This window comes from Epinephelus lanceolatus, chromosome 22 (genome assembly GCF_041903045.1).
Source record: "Epinephelus lanceolatus isolate andai-2023 chromosome 22, ASM4190304v1, whole genome shotgun sequence".
NCBI lineage: Eukaryota > Metazoa > Chordata > Actinopteri > Perciformes > Serranidae > Epinephelus > Epinephelus lanceolatus.
Window position 1 is genome coordinate 22,595,834 of NC_135755.1, and position 21,336 is coordinate 22,617,169.

At 39.6% G+C, this 21,336-nt stretch overlaps 1 protein-coding gene across 6 annotated transcripts in view; it reads right to left on the minus strand.

Moving 5' to 3' along the window:
• Window positions 1-282: 282 nt before the first annotated feature.
• The window catches only part of elavl2 (ELAV like neuron-specific RNA binding protein 2), a 39,494-nt gene continuing 18,440 nt past the window's right edge, over window positions 283-21,336 (minus strand). For 3 of the 6 annotated variants that reach the window (XM_033609902.2, XM_033609897.2, XM_033609898.2), the window contains 6 exons: window positions 20,831-21,074; window positions 14,654-14,757; window positions 9,655-9,808; window positions 6,969-7,194; window positions 6,181-6,219; window positions 283-2,951 (listed from right to left, as the gene is read on the minus strand). In XM_033609902.2, the coding sequence (XP_033465793.1) occupies window positions 2,621-2,951; window positions 6,181-6,219; window positions 6,969-7,194; window positions 9,655-9,808; window positions 14,654-14,757; window positions 20,831-21,059 (1,083 nt within the window). In that variant the 5' untranslated portion in view covers window positions 21,060-21,074 and the 3' untranslated portion in view covers window positions 283-2,620. The remainder of the gene's footprint in view (window positions 2,952-6,180; window positions 6,220-6,968; window positions 7,195-9,654; window positions 9,809-14,653; window positions 14,758-20,830; window positions 21,075-21,336) is intronic. The other 3 variants (XM_033609899.2, XM_033609900.2, XM_033609901.2) reach the window with 2 other exon arrangements.

Genomic DNA, 21,336 nt, shown 5'->3' on the forward strand with positions numbered 1-21,336 from the left:
CTGCATGTCTTTGGACTGTGGGAGGAAGCTGGAGTACCCAGAGAAAACCAGGAACCCTCTTGCTGTGAGGAAACAATGCTGACCATTGCACCACCAAACAGCAACTGACAATTCCTGCATAGCATATCTTTAAACTAAAACATAGGGATAAAGTCTGGAAAAAAAGTTACACAATTTCAATTTGACATGACAGAATGGTGAGAAACATGAAGTGCTGACAGTTTAACATGTTAAACTGGCAAAACCACTTCTGTGAGGAATGATGGGGTCCATTCACAAAGCTGCATTGCCCTTCAACTTATTTATTGATGTACTGAACATGGAAAAAATCCAAAGTATCCAAACACAAAGTAAAGAACATGTACATCCTTTTAAATACTCAACAAAAGATATTCTATTCCAAAAAACGCTGTGAACCAAGTCAGACTATACAACTTCAAATAAATAATCATTCTTATATTAAGAATTGAGATAAGAGGGGTGGGAGGGAACCATTTTTCATGCCGGACCATCAGCACAATTTGTCAAGACCAAATCATCATGAAGAAGTTACAAAAAGAAAAAAGTTATTTTCAACAATGACAGGTCAGGCATGAAAAATGTAGTCTCTACCCCACAGCAGCAAGTATCACAAATCATCTAGACTTAAATTTAACTTTTACAAGTAACACAAAGAAGGAATAGATAAACAAGAAAAGCAGTTGCAAAGATAATTATATAATGCATAGCACACTGCTCATTTAAGGGGAAGCATGACTAGTAATTGGTTTAAATACCAAGCAGGATGCAGGTGCAGTATTCAGTGCATCTAAGGCTCCGCTAGCCTCCGTTTGTTTGTTCTAGAGTACTGCGCTGTTGTTCGACAAACTCTTGCAACCAATTTAGCTATCGGTAATGGAACTGCTTCACTGACCTTCCCCCAAAGTGAATAAAGCAATATACACCTTTTTACGATTTTAAAGACAGGTTATATGCATTACGTATATATATGAGTATGGAAAAAAAACAAAACTAATCAAATAGTTCAAAACTGTGGTTTATATCCATTCTTTACCACATAAATATATATCTATAATGTTTATATATAAAAAACAAAAACATATGTCTATAGTTTCTTAATACCTTTTTTTTTTCTTTTTTACGAAGCAAGACTATCTACAGACCAAACAACCAACAAATTTGATGCACTGTAATGCTAGTCCATGGGACGACAAATCAAGTATCTCAACTGAAGGGAAACTCAAATTCAAAAAGGTTAATATCCAAAATGAAAATACCTTACATACTCCATAAAAGAGAAAAGAAAAACGATATATATAATATCACACTTTCCGATGAAGTCCAAACGAGAACCAAAAGAAGTCTGCCAAATACTCAACATAAAAAAGGACTTATTTACATAGCTCAAAGCTCAGGAGTAATCCGTTCTATTCTTCAGACTAGTTTTTCTTAAGCTGCTGCCTTCATTGGCTTGTCCTCAATCTTTCATACAAAGTATGTAAAAACCCTTATTGGTTGATATTAAGACAAAATCAGTCTAATGATATATCGTAGTTACACCACAAAACACCATGAGCTCCGTCTGAAGGGAATTCTTTAGGAAGAACTGATTTTAATCCCCCATTTAAGATATCTCCATGTTATAATTTTGCATGCACTTTTTGCGAATAAACCTTTGTATTTTTGTCCGTTTCCAAATCAAATCGGAAAGCGAGTCGCTAGTCATGTAACAACCAGGATGACGGGGGACCCACAGATGATTTTACAAATGAAACCAGCACTGCCATTGATTCTATAATCTAAAGATAATACAAAGATCTCAAAAGGTATCTTTTACATCATAAATCTCCCCAGAAATTTCAACCACTGCAAACTTTCCTGTAAAGTTCAAAAGCTCACAAGGTGTCATATGAAGATATTTCTCAAAGTATCCAAGTCAAAATATTTTGTTCCAGGTCCAGTAAAAAGTTTCTCCAAATTTTTCTTTTTATAAAAATAGATGCTTTTTAAACCCACATCAAAGAGGTTCTTAGCTCTTTGGCAAGGTACTGCTTTAAGAATTTTTTTTTTGTCTTTTATCCATTAAGTTTACAATAAGCAACATTATGCAGCCAACCAATAACCAACTGATATTACAATGAACGGAATACTTACAAAATCAACAAAACTGCAAAGAGTTCAAAATAAGTACTTGCTAACCACTGAAGGCATAACGCACCTAAGGCAAATCAGGACACAGAGAAATACAAAAAAATTAAATAAAGTAATCACTACACAAACCTTACAAGACTTACTGTTTCAAAGCAGATGTGCAACAAATGACAAAACCTATAGTAACGTTTTAGATGGTCCATCTGTAAAGACAGCAAGATAATTCAACATCACAGGCGTTAAAACCTGCAGTATTTTTTTTCCTGTTTTAAAGTATATTGAGAAGATTCAAAGCGTAGCAATGAAAAGGAAAAAAAAAAAAATCACATTGTTGGACGCTAAATTTTGTTTTTCTTCGTAACACTGATTTACAAAGCTGTTTTTACTAATGTAGAAAGTTACGGTCAATGCGCTTCCATTTTCTGTTTCCATTTTCTGCTGAGTTTTCTAGAAACAATTTCAGTGGGTATTAGGCTTTGTGTGTTTTGTTGGTTTTGAACGAGACTTGCAGCACTCTGTCCCCGAGGCGGTATCCATTCAAGCTGGCGATGGCCACGGCTGCCTCGTCATAGTTAGTCATGGTGACAAAACCAAATCCTTTGCACTTGTTTGTGTTGAAGTCGCGAATAACCTTGACGTTTGTGACGGCACCAAACGGCCCAAACATCTGCCAGAGGATGCTCTCATCTGCGTCTGGAGCCAGGTTGTAGACGAAGATACACCAGCCAGTGCCTGCGTGCCCCGGGATGTTGATGCCAGCCAAGCTGGTCACCCCGTCAATGGCCATGGGAGAGAACCTGCTGTAAAAGACAAAAAAATAACATGGTTCAAGGCAAGAGCCAAAAATGAGGACAAAATTGGCCTTTTTAGAAGACAAGAGATTGTGCCAACAAGCCTAACACACTCTGACAAGTCTCTACAGAGATCAGCACTCGCCATGCCTTATTCTGAGCAGTGTTTACAGTGCTGCTACAGTCAGTGCTAACACCTTCCTTTTTATTTTTAGAAACTGTTTTTTTAATAACTCAGTAGATGTGCAAGTTATTTTATTTTCTTCAGCTGGATATTAAATTAAAAACTCAGCCTCGTCCAGAAGCTGAGCTATTGTTCTGACTGAGCAGCAAAAAGTGTAGCACACATACAAGTCAACATGCATGCACACAGGCGGTTATCTCATATCAGCCCCAGATCATAACAACAGCATAACACACTTAGAAATGTGCTTTTTGAGCTCATATTGTGGCTTCAAAGACAGATCACAGAGTTATTTACTCAAAAACAAAGGGGGCAAACTGTAATGGTAAATAAACACCATATTAAAGTTGGAGTTTTTGCCAGGACTGGAATAAAGAGGCACGCAAAAGCCCCAGCTTTTGGTAAATGTGGTTTTGCAGTTTGAAGAAACAAAATTCAAAGTGCATGGAAAGCCTATGAATTATTGCAGCAGGTGTCACATGAGATTAGCTGCTCCAGTTGGCCTCTCAGGGAACATCCACCATGACAGGTGTGCTCCCAGCATCAAGGACACGCAGAGAGATTTGGCAACGAAGACGTCAGCCAACGAGCGGGGCAGAAGAGAAATCACAAGTCTATTGTCGCCGGTGATGGGCCTTTGAGCTTTCAGGGGATTGGACTTCAATCATACTTGAGGAAGGCATTCTTATAAAACTGAACTTAGACAAACTGGTATCCTGGCGAATCCTGAAAGACATCTGACGCAACAAAGTTTAAAACAGGACAGGGCTGTCCATAATAGATCAAGGTAAGAGTATGGAGCTCAAAATACAAGTATGCAATTTTGTGCAATAGCAAGTAAGGCATGGCAAAATTCTGTCTTTTGTTATGTAGACAAGTAGTGTAGACATGTTGTGACATTAAGTCAAGATTAAAGCACTTCACTGCATCACTGTCACTGACCTCATTCTAGTCGGTCGGTAACCTTATTTTAGAGAGGGACGTCATAATAATTACAAGTCAAAATTACTTTTAAAGCACAAAGACTGAACTTGCTCATATCAAGATCAAGAGAACTGTACATAAGGGATTACAGTGTACGCTGTAGAGTCTGGCTCAACATGACAGAAGGCAATCATCATGCTTCTAATCAGATAAACAGTATAGTGTATACGTTAGCAGGTATGCTTGACGAAATTTACAATGTGGAATTATCACACTCTGTATTTAGCAGCACAGTCCAGACTCTACTGCTTTTAACACACTGCAGCTGAATGAATTTAACTGCTGCCTCAGTTACCTGCACATCACAGTGGCTCAGAGCTCAAAGCTACAGTTAGTAACTTTTATGAAAATAACTTTGTCATATTTGCTGAAACTGTCACTATATTCTGACAGTAGTACATGAGACCGATAGCCTGTATAAAAATTCTGAGCCTGTATAAAAATCATGTCCCTCCTCCTCTTCCTACTGCCGCTAATGGCATTCACTCGAGTCAGACTGCGGCATGGCACAAACAACCAAACAGTGCCAAGGAGTCTGTAACGCAACTGTCAATCAATCAATCACTTCTCATAAACTGCTGTTAAGCTGCCAAACTAGGCAGCGCTGATCAAATATGGATCAAGTTTCTGTAGCTGCACTGCCTATTTCTCAGCTCAGATGTTTCAGAAAAATATATTAGTGTAGTCTTTAGCTGGAAAATGAGAACATTTGTGACCCAGCTTAATTTCCACAGATGTACCAAGCACCATCCACCACCAACTTTACCTCTTTACAGCTAAACTTGCACTAAAATATGTATATATATATGAAAACATTTGAGGTGAGAAATAGACAATGCAGTTACAGAATCTTGACAGCTTGTCACATTTCACCGGCAGTGATTCACATGACTGACAGCTCTGTTAGAGACTCCTCGGCCGAGATTGGTCAGTTTCATTTACATGTGGTAAGGCCATTAGACGCAGAGGGGTATGATTTTTGTCACAGATTATCTGTCTCGTTTAGCGCTGTGTGAATAAAGTGACAGTTTTGGCAACTAGTCACTTTAGACTTTAGCCTCCTGGACTAACATCCAGGTTCGAAACATGTCAAGGCGTATGAGGTATGACCTGTTCTCATGACAAATGTGACCCCGTGTAAGCCGTGAAGAATGTCCTATGTCTGCTATTCCTGTTTTTATTTGTTTTCTGGTTTGTTGTTTTGTTTTGTGGTTGTCCTACTATGTAGAGCACACTGCAGCAAATCCCTAATGACTTGTGCAAGTTGTATGGCAATAAAGTATTGAATCTTAAATATGAAAAAAGTTACAAACTACCTCAGACTGCCACCTCCTACTCAGATGGTCCTGGGTCTGAATGCCACAGGGGCCTTGTTGTATGACAAGCTGTCCCTTTTCAAATTAGGTATATTAAGAAGTTACGATGTGCTCAATGTAGGAGAAACGTGGATTTTAAAAAGTATAACTTGGCATCTAACTTTGATAAATAATTTCCCATGATTTATACTTAAATTGAAAGTGTGTCGATACATGTATATCAGCAGAATGTATCCATCCTCCAAATCAGCATCATCCCCACGAATCCAGCATCCAGCTCTACTATACTGTGGCAGAGGAAGGGTGATTGTCCCAGGTCAGAGGAGCAGGCAGTCTTCAGCGGTCTCTCCCTGTGAGCATGTGTGGCTCCTCTCTCCCCCCTCCCCACTCCTGACATACACAAGTCTACCTTTCTGCATCTTGCACACACGCTAAATATTTACATTATCACTTGCTGTTAAGACAAACAGCCTGATTCACTCACACCAACTGGATCATGTATATATTTGTTTGTAGAGGTTGAGCACTAATGCATGCACACAAAAGCATTTTCCTTTGATCAACAACCTCGTTTTGAATCAGTGCTACCGTATGCAGTGTTAACTACCTACGCAATGTTGCCAAGAGCTCATGCAGGGAAAAATAAACAAGGAAAAAAAAAAAGGTATCCCATCAACTCCCTCATGTTCGGTCTGGTTCTCCCTCAGGATCAATTAAAGCAGACTATGGAATATAAAGAAGAAAACCAATTTACCTTTTGACTCCGTACGCCATGTTCAGCAGATTGTCCAACCTAAAAAACAAACAAACACCGACACACACATTAATGTCATTATAACGGACGCTTTTTATGAGGTTGATGATGTATTTTGACAGAGATGAGTAATATTTCTGATACCATAATAACGTCAGTTCTATTCAAGTGAATCCCAAGACGATCATGTCCTTATTAACCTGTTGACCAAACTTGTTTATCAATATTCAGCCTACACAGCAGAGCCAACCAGAGACAGTCTGTTCATATAGAAATATCAGCTTATGCAGGAAACACTGCAGCTTCCACAGCTTATTACATAAAGATTCAATTTCCACAAACTGACTTTTTTGCATACTACTGAGGTCTATCAGCGGACTGAGAAGCAAATTAATTTATGGATTCATTTCCACATTTATGGCCACTAACTAGGCTAATTGCTAAAAAAAGAAAAAAAAAACCTCACACTATTGATTTATCCACCAGAGTATTGCTCATCTCATTTTCATATTTGTCAAAATCTGCTCAAACCCAATCGTGGTATAGGCCTATGTCTGCAACAGGAGGAACACAGCAAAGTTGAAAATGTGAAAATGGGGAAAAATTATTCTGTCCAGAGTATTGATGAGCTCCAACACAGAATATTTTCAAAATACTGCTGTGAGACAATTTAAATGCTAATTTCAAAGAGCCTCAGAGGGTCAACAGACTCAAAATCACTAGCAGTATTAACTACGGTGGCTCTAATCAGATGATGATTTTTTTTTTTTTTGGTGTGCCCCTTTTACCTGAAGCGTTGTGCCTGCTGTGCGAGGGGTCCTGGGTACCTTCGATTGGGTGACTGATACAGCTGGGACAGCAGTGCCTGGCTGGTCTTCTGGCTCGGGTTGTTTGCAAACTTGACTGTAATGGGTTCGGTGGCACCGGGCGGCTTCTGACAGTTAAGACCCTTGATGGCCTCCTCAGCCTCAACTCGCCGATCAAAACGAATGAAGCCAACCCCTCTGGAAACGCCTGAGCAGAGTACATTAACATAAGATTAGTCATATGCCGAGTTTCTCATGACAGCTATGAAAACATTCAGTAATGATGTGCAGTGTGAGCGTCACCTACACAGCTTAAACAGTAATTTAGGGGTCAAAATACTGAGTTTATTGGCAGATTTACACATCACAAATTTACAGATTTAACAATAATTATATTATCTAACCATGACTGTTTTACCCGAACCTTGTGAAAACAATTGGCACCTCAAAATGCAGTGTGCTGCTGCTAGGGTGCACCACCTGCTTGCAATACTACAAAGTTTTGAATCATTACAAGTGAGAATACTTTTACCGGCTAAAACTCTGATTAATGCAATGATGGCAACAGGCACACCCTTCCCAATTACCAACATCTGAGTTGTATAAACAAACTTAATACTGCAAATATTGAAACACAAACAAGAAGCAGAAGCGTAAACATTCAAATCATCCCAAATCAAGAAAAGATGCAAATATCAAAAGCACAGGAGAAATGTGCAGCAAGAGAACAACCATGGTGGAGGTGAAAAAGTGGACTTGTTTTGTCTGAGCACCAGCGGCAATACGCTTTCTCATCATAGGACAGTGGCGGGCAGCAGGAAGAAACAAGACCAAGGCCGAAGATTGTGACATGCATAGACGTCCCAAGACGGCAGAGAGGTAGAAAAAACCCCCACAAAGAAACATTTTTATCTAAACATTACTCTAACCCGAACTTTACACACAACTGGAGTAATGTCATGACATTAACTACTGCTAGCACTGTCTGTGTGAAGTGATAGTAACATTAGCAAGTTAGCATTATCATCTACCTACTGTGTTATCTATCAGTGTTATTAGAGCCTGTGTCCACAAAGCATTCTTTTCTTAGCGCCGGCGTCCTCTCAGAGTTCAAGCGCTGCTCCAGAGCTTCAGCTTTTTTTTTGTCTGTACTTTTCAGAAAAGGTGCTGGTGATGTCACTGCCACTCCTTTAGCTCAACTACTGTCAAAACAAAGACTGAGCAGATTGGCCGGTTGACACTTAATGTTACTGGTGAGTGTTGTGTTTACATCACTGTACATCGTAAGCAACTGTGTTATCAATTGTTAACGTAGCACAGCATCCAAAGATATTGCTGTCATAGATTAAAGCTCACACTCAGTGCATCATTTAAAAAAACAAAGCGCTGGGAGCACCTATTATGAAGCGGTCCCTGGCGCACTGCCCCCTCTTTTCTGCTGAAGAAAAGCGCTATGTGGACACACACCCTCAGCTAGCTACTTTAATTAAACCCACCGGTTCATAAACCTATTGAACAGATTGAAGCCAACAGATCCTAGAAGTTAGTTTAAACATTTTTCCTTTAACTTATTTACCTCTCACTGCCCTCTTGGGACATCCATGCATGTCTTTTCGCTCTTGGTCTTGTCTCTTCCTGCTGCCTTCCACTCAGCCTTGAGCTTCAGTATCTTTGCCTTTGCCAAGTCAAAAGAGGTCCATCACTGCAGTGCCCCATGCTGCTGGTAGCACTACTTCCTGCTGCACATTTGTCGATTTGATATTTGTTTGTTTGTCGTTAAGTGCATCATTTTGTATGCACTCCAGTATTTGATTTGGAATGCATATCCATAATGTTTGTGCTTTAATTCTTGTTTTGAGTTTTGTCCTTGAGAGCCACTGTATTAAAAAGTCATCAGAAACCATAAATGCCTTTGCATACAGTGTCAGCTGTTAGTTTGTGCGCAATGACAGGTTGCAGCCCTGCTTTAATATTTCCGTGGCTGGGTTTCCCCTTTGCCTACAGTTGGGTCACAGATTTTTCCATTAATACTAAAGTAAAACTGGAAGTGAATTCTCAGGAAGAAAAGTGGTTTTATGTTTGAAAAATAAAGACAACCATTCCCTTAATGCATGCCTGAAGGAATATCATACGTTTCAGCAGCACACAGGGACAGAACCATTGGGAAATATCTCAGTGAAAGATTCTGTTTATTAGTGTTTCATAAGAGTTTCTGCTTCCACATGACAGCTGAGAAATAGAGAATATAACTGCTCTAAATGCATTTCATTTCCTGCCATGAAAAACAGGCATTGCATGTACACCTTGGGGATGGGAAGAGAAAGGGGAAGATAGCAAGAGAAGGTAAGTGCAGGCAGGAGGGAGATTGGAGGGAAAAAGAAATTATGAAGCAATGAGTCCTGCTACTTTACACCCATTTCATATTCTATCCATCTATGCATATTTATGAACACCTCTAGTGGAAAATTGCATTTTTGGGGACCTCATACCCACACCACCTCTGATGTATTTCTCAGGCCTGGCTGTGTCATTTTGTTAGGGAGTCACTGGGGGGAGGAGGGGGGAAAGGAAGCAAAGTAAAAAATGAAAGTAAAATAAAAAATTAACAAAAAAGAAGGGGAGTGGGGAGGAGTGCAGCAAAACGGGACAGCTGTCATGTCCTACTCACCAGTCACCTGGTCGACCAGGATGCGTGAGGTAATGATGCGTCCATACTGAGAGAAGAGCTGCTCCAGTTCTTTCTGAGTCATGGTTTTTGGCAAGCCACTGACGTACAAATTTGCATCTCTGATGGAGGCGGAGCTTGGACGCGCATAGGAAACCTACAGACAGAGACAGTTCACATGAGCACCAGCACATTAGAGCCAGTTTTAGCACACGCAGTGATAAACTTGCATACCTCTAAAACACACTGTCTGCGATCAAGGTAGGCTATTCATCACCTTTTATGTTACACTGGCTCAAACAGAAGCAGAGGAGCAGATGCTGTGACCCATTTCTGGCAGAGAGAACGCAAACACTAACTCACAATTAACCGGACTGAGCTTTCTTTAAATTTACTCATGGTTTGGAGCCCACATTACTGTGTTTGTGACAAAGACTGCATTCAGCTGCAAATACAATCACATGTAATGCCTTGTAGCAGAAACAAAAAATGCTTAATTCAAATGTCTGCAACAAATTTAAGTTTCTTATGATGCTGTGCAATGAAATAACAGCATGGTTTATAAGGCTACAAATAATAACGCTGATACCATTTCAGCATATTGATGAATCCACTGAAATTTCTCAGGTGGACAAACAGTCGCTATTTGTAGCATTTCCAATACAAAAACTAGCAGGTTCTTTTTTCTACAATTTTAAATAAATGTCTGCATTATGGCACATGAGAAAACATCTCCGCAACGTGTGTTGAAACTTAACTCGCAAATATTGACATGGATAGACACATTCATCACAATGATATAAAATGAAAATGTGAACAGATGCAGATTTACTCCAGGTGAAAAATGGTTCAACTTGAAAGTTCTGGGTTTTCCCAAAACTTTAAGACTCAATAAATGTATAGACAAGAGCAAAAGAAGAAAAACAAAAAACCCAAATGCAGTTCTTGGTAAGAATTAAAGTCAGTCGAAGATGACTTCACATGTAGGCACACTCCACACACTCACAGCCAGTCACTGCTACAGCAAACATCTCTGCCGATACTATCTGTCTGTGGATAATGAACAGACTGAGAAAAACCTACACATCAATTAAATTCACTCAAAGCAAAACAAAAACGTGCTTCCTCTTCAGTCATAACACACCTGAGGGAAACTGCACTGATCTGTCACAGCAGTGTGAATGCCGACATTTATTTTAAATTTAGTTTTAGTCCGAGTTGCTTGCTGAAAACTAGGGATGCACCGAAATGAAAATTTGTGGCCGAAGCCGAAGAATATTAAACGCTTGGCTGAATACCCAGTACCGAATACCGAATATTGTTGTTTAGTTTTTCCATTAGTTTTTGCAGATGAACCCCCTCCAGATTAGTGTTGTCACGGTACCAATATTGGGACCCACTGTGCGATACCAATGAAAATATCATGGTTCTGAGTAGTATCACGATACCACAGCGAAAATGAAGCAGATGTGCCTTTTGTCATTTATTAAAAGATAAATCACTTTTCCATAATACATCAATGATATTTCAATGGAATAAATTATTTATTGACTTATTCATACTTCAAAAACAGCATAAATGAGTGATTAACATAGGGGGGATCAAAATAAAATAAATAAATAAAATAAGAATCAACCAGCCACCCTCCTCCCCTGACAGTCCCTTCATAAGTAAAGAACAGTCCCTAACGTGCGGTGAGGTTTGTGGGCTGTGAACGGCTTGTTTCTCCTCTGACACATCACATACCTGTGTTCGGCTGGCTCGGCTGTTCACGTACTTTTGGGCAGTCATGACACCAAGAAGAGGATATTATTGGAGCCGACTTCCCGTCGCCCGGTAAGCCGATGGCCGCCGTATTTGACAGGAATACATTACTGTCTGTGTCTGTGACCCCCGTTCAACCCACAATCGATGGGATTCGCCTTTCGTTCCTGCTGGTGGCTGAAATCTGTAGGCTGCTCGCACAGCGTGCTGAATGATTTAAGCCTATTTTGCTCGCTCCAAACTATTTTTAGTCGCAAATGTGAGTGCGGTGACGGGCGGATCGCCACACTGCCTATATTTTACTCAGCCCGTCACAGCACACTGTTTGATTGCATTATCAAAACATGCCGCTATTATTCGGCCTTGCTTTTAACTTATTCCACCGAATACCAAATGTGTGTTTTTTTGCAATATTCGGCCGAATATATTCGGTTACCGAATATTCGGTGCATCCCTACTGAAAACTGTTGTTGGTTTAAAGTCACATTGCAGTCTGTGCGTTGTTTTAGTCAACGAGTCAGTTTCATGATACTTTAATACATTTTGCTGAAGGAGTATACCTTTAAGTACTATGGATTAAGTCATCTAGGCTGATAATGTTTTACAGTAACAGTACATCTTTAATATTACAGAAAAATGAACACCTTAAGGTATTTTTAATACTACTACATATATAACTGACATTACAGAGGTCTTCCGCTTAATTTGGTGTCATGTTTCACTCAGTAGAGCTCTGATATAATAAATTATAAGTTGTAAAAATAAGTAAACTGTGTCATTAAGGCAGACGAGCATTGTCAAGTTAATTCACTTTACATGGAGCTAAAATAAATGATGCTAAATGAGATGGTGTCTGTTTATCAGTTGTAAGAAGTCACAAATCATCTTCTAGAAGGAGTAGATGTTAGCCGCTGACTCCGCTCTGTTAAATTAAACAATATTTTAAAGTAGCAAGTCAAGCTAATAGCTAACGTGACTAACTTGAAAGGAAAACAACCAATGATTTGTAAGTGCTACTATGATTTAACTTAGGTTGTCTGCCTAAACCAAAAACTATTTTGCCTCATCTCGGGGATAATGAACAGATTTTGCTGTAATTTTTTGGTGTCAATATTTTTTTCACTTTCACTTTTGCTGAACATTGACAGATATTTGTGGAGCATCAAGGAAAGGCAAGAGAAAATGGTGATGCAAAAAAAAAAATTACATTTGGTTCATACCTGCGCTCTCACAAATTAAATATACACAAACCTCTATTCATCCTATTGCTATGCCTGTTTTTCTCCAGTATGATTGTTTTTATAATCATTTGGGTTCCACAACAATAGTGTGATGCAACGCAATAATTCGTCTGCTCCACAGTCTTTGTTTGTCACCCTATTTTTCTTTCCCCAGTGCATACTTTAGAATGACTCTCATGGGCTAAATGGACAGTGACGAATCAGTCTGTCAAGAAAAAGTTAAACTCGCACATTTTCTGTCCATCAACTCAGTTGGAAACCTGACAGAGATGGATGCGGCATCGGGCCTGTCTAGACAGCTCTCGTTTAAAAATAAATTGATCATTTCTTGAAAATTTCTATAGACAACAGAGCAGCATGGCTGCCTATTAAAACTAATCTCACCCATTCCCGTCTCTAAAGTCAGGAGATATTTGGAGGGCCCCCAGCACCAGGCTAGATAAATATGCAGCATAAATCAACATTTGTCCATAAACACAGCGGAGTAATAGAAAACAGAGGGGGACCACAGAGTCATCTACCAGGTCCTGCAGATCAATACATCATTACACCCCTGAGTAGTCATAAATTCCTTTTTTCGGTGCACCTTCCAGTTTTCAGTCATGTAGACATTTATACAATGACATGCAGGAGGAACCCATACAGCCTAAATTTAGGAGCTGATGTGTAAGAATGGCTTGCGGATGGTTTTATGGAGGAATAAATGAGAGAATCACAGAGAGGGATTAAAGAAAGAAAGTGCAGAGACAAGAATGTGCTGTATCTTTCCATTCCCTCCATCTGGTGGCTCCAGATTCTCGCTATCTGACTGTCAATTACCTGAATAACACAACAGCTGTATGAAATTACAATGTCAGACATTTTATAGGGTCCGATACCAAGTCCTTATAATCTTATGCGATGGATTGTATTAAAAAAAAAAAAAAATAAATAAAAATCACTCACTTTAATAAAACCTCGAAAAGGATTCCTTTTTGTGCTCTCCGATCAATGAGAACTCCACTTGGTTCGCCCCACCTCAACACTCACCCTGTTCCTGCCTGACAAAGTGAACGTGAAAGCTGAAGCTCCCCGCCGACAGCCAGGCAACTCCCTCGCTTCTCCTCATCCCTGCCTCCTAGTCTCACCTTCACACTTCATTTGACGCCAACATTTGCAAAGTATATTCCTCTAACTCACTGGGGTTTATTTGCACTTCTGACAGAGCAGCTAGAGAATTTTGGATGTGTGATACATTCAAAAAAAAAAAAAAAAATGTACCCGTGTTATACTTTCAGAGGTATGAACTGAGGAAGAGAGGTGGAGAGAAAGATGTGTTCAGTTTGATTCATGGGGATGAGGTGGTATGGCTCATAACACGCCTCATCTTCAACTGTCAATATAATATTAAAGTGTTAAATACAGAAATAATCAAGCGTACAGCTCACAAATTTGGTGCTATTCAAACATGAATTTTCTATCACAAAATGTGTTTTTGCCCACAGACATTTTCATGAATACCCCTCTGTCCGATGTGAGAAGGGATCTGGCTAGCTCCTTGTAAAACCACTGTGAAAAAATATCACATCTAATAATCTGGCTCCACCAACCGCAAATCCTGCAGCACTATATGAAGCAAATGAGTTTTTCCACCAGCACATTGAGTGCTACATTGCCTGATGAATGCTAATGGCAGCCACCTCCCTGTAAAGGCATACAGCAGTGCTACAGCACATGCAACCATAGAAACAGTTCTGCTCTACTTGAGGCCCAGGCAAAGCCGCATGTGCCCAGATTAACAATAGGCTCTCTCTCACCCCACATTTCTCTAGCCTCATTATGCTTCGACTCCAACCCAGAGAGCCAGACATGAACGGCATATCTTGGATTTCTGCAACCAGTCACGAATGGCAACAGATTCCAGAGAGCTGAATATGACCGCCTGATTAGGTAGGTTACTGGAGATAAGAATGAACACGCCAGTGCCTGTTAAATTTAAATCACACATGACATCTTACCTTGATGGTTTTGGTCTGAAGTCTCAAGCCATTTAAGGTATTGATGGCTTTTTCTGCATCCTTCGGGTCCACGTAATTCACAAATCCATAGCCTAGGCTCTGCCCTGCAATCACAAGACCAGAACACATGAGGCGTCACACATGAAAAATGACTGCTGAATAAAAATGTATTTCAACTAAACATGGACAAAACTGCCTTTTATGAATCAATGGCATCAATGCAGTTTTAGTCGTGAAATACAGTGTCAGTAATACTGGGATAAACAGATGAACAGTCAGTCTTTATTTCTTATTTGGCAGAGCATGAAGAACACAAGAGGTCACAGGCTCATTTGCAGCATCTATTTGGCTCACAACCTATAGTAAATTCTCAAACCAACTCTTTGACAAACATGTCTTAAATTAAAAACGACAGGCAATTGCTCTGCTTTCACACCAACTCATCTCTGACACAGTGCAGTAGCCGAGGCTCAATGTGTTCCCCTCCCTCTACAGTTTATCTCTAAAATGTACAATAGATTGACACCCACTCTTTATGTGCACAGAGGCAATTCAATTTCCTCCACCCACACTGCTGGGTCTCTCTGCAATTCCACTGCCGGTCAAGTTCACCAGCTCAAGCAGCTTCAGCATATTAATACAGTACATAAGCAACTTGAATTTTATCTAAAACTCTGAGATTAAATCAGGTTAATATGTTCATGTGCCCCACCATCACATTTAAGCACAAGAAATGTTAAGAGACATGATCGAGAGTGTGCTGTGACGGGGAATCCACAACAGAGGTCCAGCACTTAAACATATCCTTAACATTCTGATATTTGAATCAGATTTTCAATTCCAATAGATGTGTTTCGTAGGTTGAATCATCTTTTAAATGTTGTACACTATGAAATAAATCAAATTTGTATATTGTTACCACCACATAGTTTTTTTTAAATGTTAAATTAAGACCACAGCGTTTCATTACAAAGGAAAACACAACTGTGAAACATTTCTTGCAGCATTTCTATCAGTTTAGCCTAACTGTACATCAAACAGCCTATATACATCCATACTGGCTTTATCCGTCTTACCATGAGTCACTGCTCTCATGGGTTGTTCTGCTGTGATCAAGTGAAGTTCATAAACTTAATTTCACCTTGGATCTAAGGGAACGTTATAGCCAGGAGAAACATGCAGTCTTTGAAATGAGCTGGTGAAATGACACTTTTACTTAAGCCTGGCGGGCAAACCGCCTGCTTCGCTGTGTTCTACTGTACATGCTGTTATGTGGGCACGTTATGCCCTTATAGCGATGTCTTCCTATGGAACGTCTCAGCAGCCGCAACATCCGCCGTTATGACAAGGGAGCCTTAAACATGTTTCTATAACAAACAACTTGCTCACTTTCAGCTGTCATTAAGGAGTAGAGGAGGCATGCTGGGATGCACTTTGAAACAGAGAACTGCACCCAGCTTCCAGTAAAAGACTAGTGCTGCCCATAGTGGGAGGAAAATGACACAAAGACTAAGCTGCTGCAGCAGCAGCAGCCAAGGCGAGAACATTTAAAGCAAAGAGGAAGCATGCATCTCTCTGGTGATTACTTAACATCTGATGTAGCACCAGCACACAGATGTAGGCTGGCTTAAATCCATTGCCACAGGGCCAAGGGAGAGACAAAAGCAACACAGTCTGGAGGGGATAGGGTTTTATGTAGAGCTGAAATTGAAATCAGAGCATCATTCCTGAGAAATGACTTGGAGGCTTTGAATAACATTAAGGGCCTAATTTTCCCCCAACTGAGTTTCAAGTCAGTTTTTCCCGCCCCAATTCAAGCTTTATCGGATAAAAGTAATTCAAAAAGATACTTGCTTAACTGCTTAATTTATAATAGCCTGCTGGTTAGTTACTGTCGATGGAAAAAGCTGGTCGTCTACCACTATCAATCCATACCACAACTTGTGTAATCAAATGGATGCTTTATAAATGCCTGTACTGACAGAAGGTACTGCTCAGCAGCAGGGATCAATCTCTCTGACTCTTTCTTACAGTACTTCGATTTAAAAGCAGGTTTCTGATACTCAAACTGTGCAAATGTGAGGAAACATGACTGAACCTGAAATTGTGACACATGGTAAATAAATGTAGCAGTAGCACATAAACCAATAATGGGCACACTGAAACTTTAGCAACTCCCTTGGAGTAAGCATTAGAGTTGCAGCCCTGTTATGTTTATTACAACACACGTTGAAATATCAGTGCTGTTTATTCCTGAAAAGAAATTTGCCTTCCTTAGTGTCCAAACTCACCCTCTATAGCCGACTACATTTGTATTTCTTTAATAAAAAGGCGATTTGTTTTCATATGGCTGAAAACTCATCAGATCACCATCTGATGCTAAGAGCCTTTGAAATCGTGCCGTAAACAGACCTCATCTACACACTTTGTTTCACTAAAGATGCCGGTGCAACTGTCATCCCCAATCCAATCTAACAGAGGCCCTCATTCTGAAAACAACGTGATGCTTGTGTAATTCTATACTCCACATTACTTGGGTCTTTTTGTAAAAGGTGTAAGATACAAATTAACATGGCACATGCAGGTTTTCACAGGTGTGTACAACTTCCCAACAGTCAAATACAAGATGAACATGACTGTGATGCCACACACAGGATAAAACACAGGTCTACCAACTAGGTTTACTCAACAGCTGGGATTTCCTAAACAGGATAGTTGCATGAGTTGAAGGACAAACAAACAACTGACATACAATTACTATTCCATCCAAGGCAGCATCCAAACATCCCTGAGACAAAACCTGTCTATAATTTTTCATCATTATGAAGAAGTAACTCAATTATTTGAATTCATCTATGCAAATTCTCTGCAAAGCAGCTTTGTTAAATCCATATAACTATACAGTGCCCTGTGTTTTGCACAGATGAATATTACTGTGGCATAACGCTGTGGACAGGTGACATGAAGAAGACACCTCAAAATAGATGTGATTTAATGACGCAGATTGCAAAATGGAGGCAGAGAGAAAATAGTGAAGTGCAAAGAGAAGAGACAGGCCAGAGGAAATGACCAAAGTCTATTGTAAAACCAGACTAGCTTAAAGTCAAAGCTCAAGCATCTCAACAGAGAGCATCCTGTCCACAAAACCTGATACAAGGCAACATTAACATATGCATTTAATGTAAATCAAATAACTGCAAGTTGAGATGAAGACACATAAATAATGTGTGTTATCTATGGCTAATTATGCTGATTTTCAACCATATTTTTATTGCAATGTGGGTAGTAACATTAAATGCAGATGAACAACGTTCAGCCTCCCTCCTGGCTGCCAGCACTTCAAAAGTCCACTGGATAATGTGAAACCCAGAGAGCCCCACCAGGGGATGAGCAGAGAGCTCCAGGCAACACGCAGAGAAGCTAAACACTGTTCATCTTCACAAACTGCCCAAACCGCTGTTACATAGAGCTGGTTAAAATTCAGTAAATTCTCCCCTTCAAGAACGTGAATCAACCTGGTGGCTAGTTGGGCTTTCACAAATTAACTGCAGCATTTCATTTTCTGGGTCTATTGTCAAAAAAAACCCTTTTATCTAACTTAGGGGCATAACCACAGAAAATAAAACATTGCAGAAACATTGTGAAAGCATGAGCTTACCCCATGTTATCATTATCATAGTCACATACCAGCACACACCTACGCCCCTCAAAGCAAACATGCCTAAAAGCCAAACAACAGGTGGTGTATGCATCAATTGGAGCCTGAGTATTGTATAAAATTTCAGCAATAATACTGCTGATTTTTCTGAAAAGGAAACAAATTAATTTTTCATTTACAAGACTTTTTTTTTCCTTTTGAATATCAACACTTGCTCTTTAATAAAGCAAAAGTATTTTTTATCCGATTACTTCATGAATTGATGGGTTAATCAATACAAAAGCTGTAGCCTGAGTTCAAACCGCAGTGACTCTGAAGCTAGACACGCATTAGATGTCAATACATTAAAAAACATCTAAAAATCTAAACCAACATTAAAAGGTGAGCAAGTCTACAAGGCCAAGCAGTCTGTTTGGATCTATGTTAATCTTCTCTGCTTTTAATTTCAATTTTAAATCATCTGTGTCTATAAAGTAATAAAAAGCATACATAAGGTACCACAGAGGGACAAACACTCTAAATTCTTCCTTATCCATTAATGCTTATTTTGTTTGAGCCCAAACTTGAGTGAGTCATCAGGGGGCCTACGGCAAATCGTTTCCTTGGTCAAACCACAAACAGGTTCACTTATGTTACTTGCTAAATCTGAATCTACATCTCTACTGCCCCACTTTATGGGGGCATGTAGTATCGCCTCAAGCCCTTTTCACTCAAGGGCAGGCTGATTTCAAACAACTTGTTTCATTTATGTTCTCGTACTTAAAATCACTTGGAGTGCTATGTTCACACTTGCTCCACTAAATATGCAACCTATCAAGCATGTTTATGTTCAATCACGCGAGCAGGCCGTGCTCAACACTGATTTTAGATGAGGATCACTTGTCAATTCAGCACAACCCATTTCACACATCAACAATCAAATGCATTTCTTGTATGCATGGCTATGTCAGGGCATTATTCCATGCAAGACTACACACTTGACAATTTCCATCATCGCTGCACGCCCAAAGTCTAAATTCAGTAAATACATAATGAGAGCCCATGACGCCTTCCATCCCCACAAATACACCAACCTTGGTTTGTGGTTGGCCTCTTGCTGCCATTTGTTTCCAGTGACATAAAATATAAAAGCTCTGATTTTGTATACAGAGCACTTACATAGCGCCACTCTAAGTGAGCTGCCACTTATTTTTATCTTTTAAAAAAGTTCTTTACTATAAATTCACCTTTAATAGAAATACTCATTTAAGTGTAAGAGAAGACAGCATTGCGTGCTTATAGAGGGAAACAGAATGAGCTTAACCAAACATACTTGGAGCACTTTACATTTTGAGAGTCAAGGCTTTTAGTTGTTGTAGGAAACAGTAGCAACCATGCAAAGCCAGACTTGTGAATACTGGTCAGCTATACATAAGCACTGTGAAATATTAAACACTATTAATATTTCAAAGACAGATGTGGCTGGGTGAACATCTTCCATGTTAATTTAATGAAGGTGACTACCTTGGAGTCTCGGAATAAAGATAATCTATAATTATTAAAGCTCTCGCCTCTTAGTTCAACAGTGCTGCTCAATAATAGCCCCCTGCCCTGCAGCCTCATTTCAATGAAAATATCTGTTCACTCCACTAAGGCTGTTGATGTTTGAGGACCAAATGCAAATGAAACAGATGTGTGTGTATACATCCTCAAAAAGGCCAGAGGCCAGACCATGCGACTGCGTTATATGAAGCAGATGGAGGAAGGTCTTGGTAACCTTGATTACAACAGCAAGCAGAAAGAATCCAGCAGCCTCTGACGTTATCTACCTGTTCACGTCACACAGGCGATGCAGTGTGCGTCTCTGCTGGCTGTATTCCTCCCATTAAAACAACATGAAATAATAAGCAGGTCCTCCACCTGCCTAAATATGACGAACGTGAAAATGCAACTGAAGTTGAGTCCCTTGAAATCCCTGTAGCAAAGAACCAAGGAAATACCCTGTGTGTAGAAAGCCCTGTATTAAATAGTATCCATTTCAAATCCCCTGGGGCTCGTTTTTTGGAAATGCCTTTTTGCTAGTGGCACTAGTATCATCCTACATATTAAAGCGGCATATATAGTAATTAAAATCAGTACACTGCTGCTTGGTAGGTATTATAATCGCTACTATGTGAAGACAGTGCCCGATATTCTTCAGAATGAGATGCACAATGATTGGCTGACTTCCAAAATAGCGGCCTCTGCATTTATTATAAGTTCAAAAAGGGCCACAATTATTGATGCTGGATGTCAAATATACAAAGGGGAAATCAGATAGTGTGTATGCATAAACAGCACTGCGAGCAGGGCCCAACTGATACATCATTTGGGTTCAATGTTGATGTTAGTAATTGAGGAAAAACATTTTTTTTAACATTTAAAATGGAAAAAAAATCTAATTGTGTGCCAATTAAATGTCAAAATAAATGCACACGCACGTAGTATCTGTTGGGCCCGAGCTATTAAACCAGCCATAGCAATGAAAGCAGCTGTGTTACCTGTTATTTTGTCTCGAACTAGTTTACAGGACTCAATTTCTCCAATGCTCCCGAACAAACTCTTCAGCTCCTCCTGGGTCATGTTCTGAGGCAGATAGTTGACTATCAAGTTAGTTTTACTGTCCTCTATGCTCCCCGACTCTACAGGTGAGGAGCAGTTGTTTGAGATTGTTGAAGGACCGTTGCTTGTGTTGTTGCAAGTTGGCCCATTGGACAGCTGTGTTTCCATGGCAGCAATTACCTGCTAAAGAGACAGAAAAAAAAAAAATCAAGTAAAGACCACATGCAAATCAGGCAAAAACATCAAAATACCAACAGAGTTAAAAAAGGAAACTCTTCACACATTGAAACAGTGTTTTGTGGAATACTGACTAATTGAAATGGATTTTTTTTTTTTTACTAAGACACAAAACAACATTACAGCAGCTAAGTTGCAGGGAACGTACAAGTCAAAAAGACAGACTGTCAAAGATTTGTGCTGCATTTCTTTTTAAATGGTGCATTAA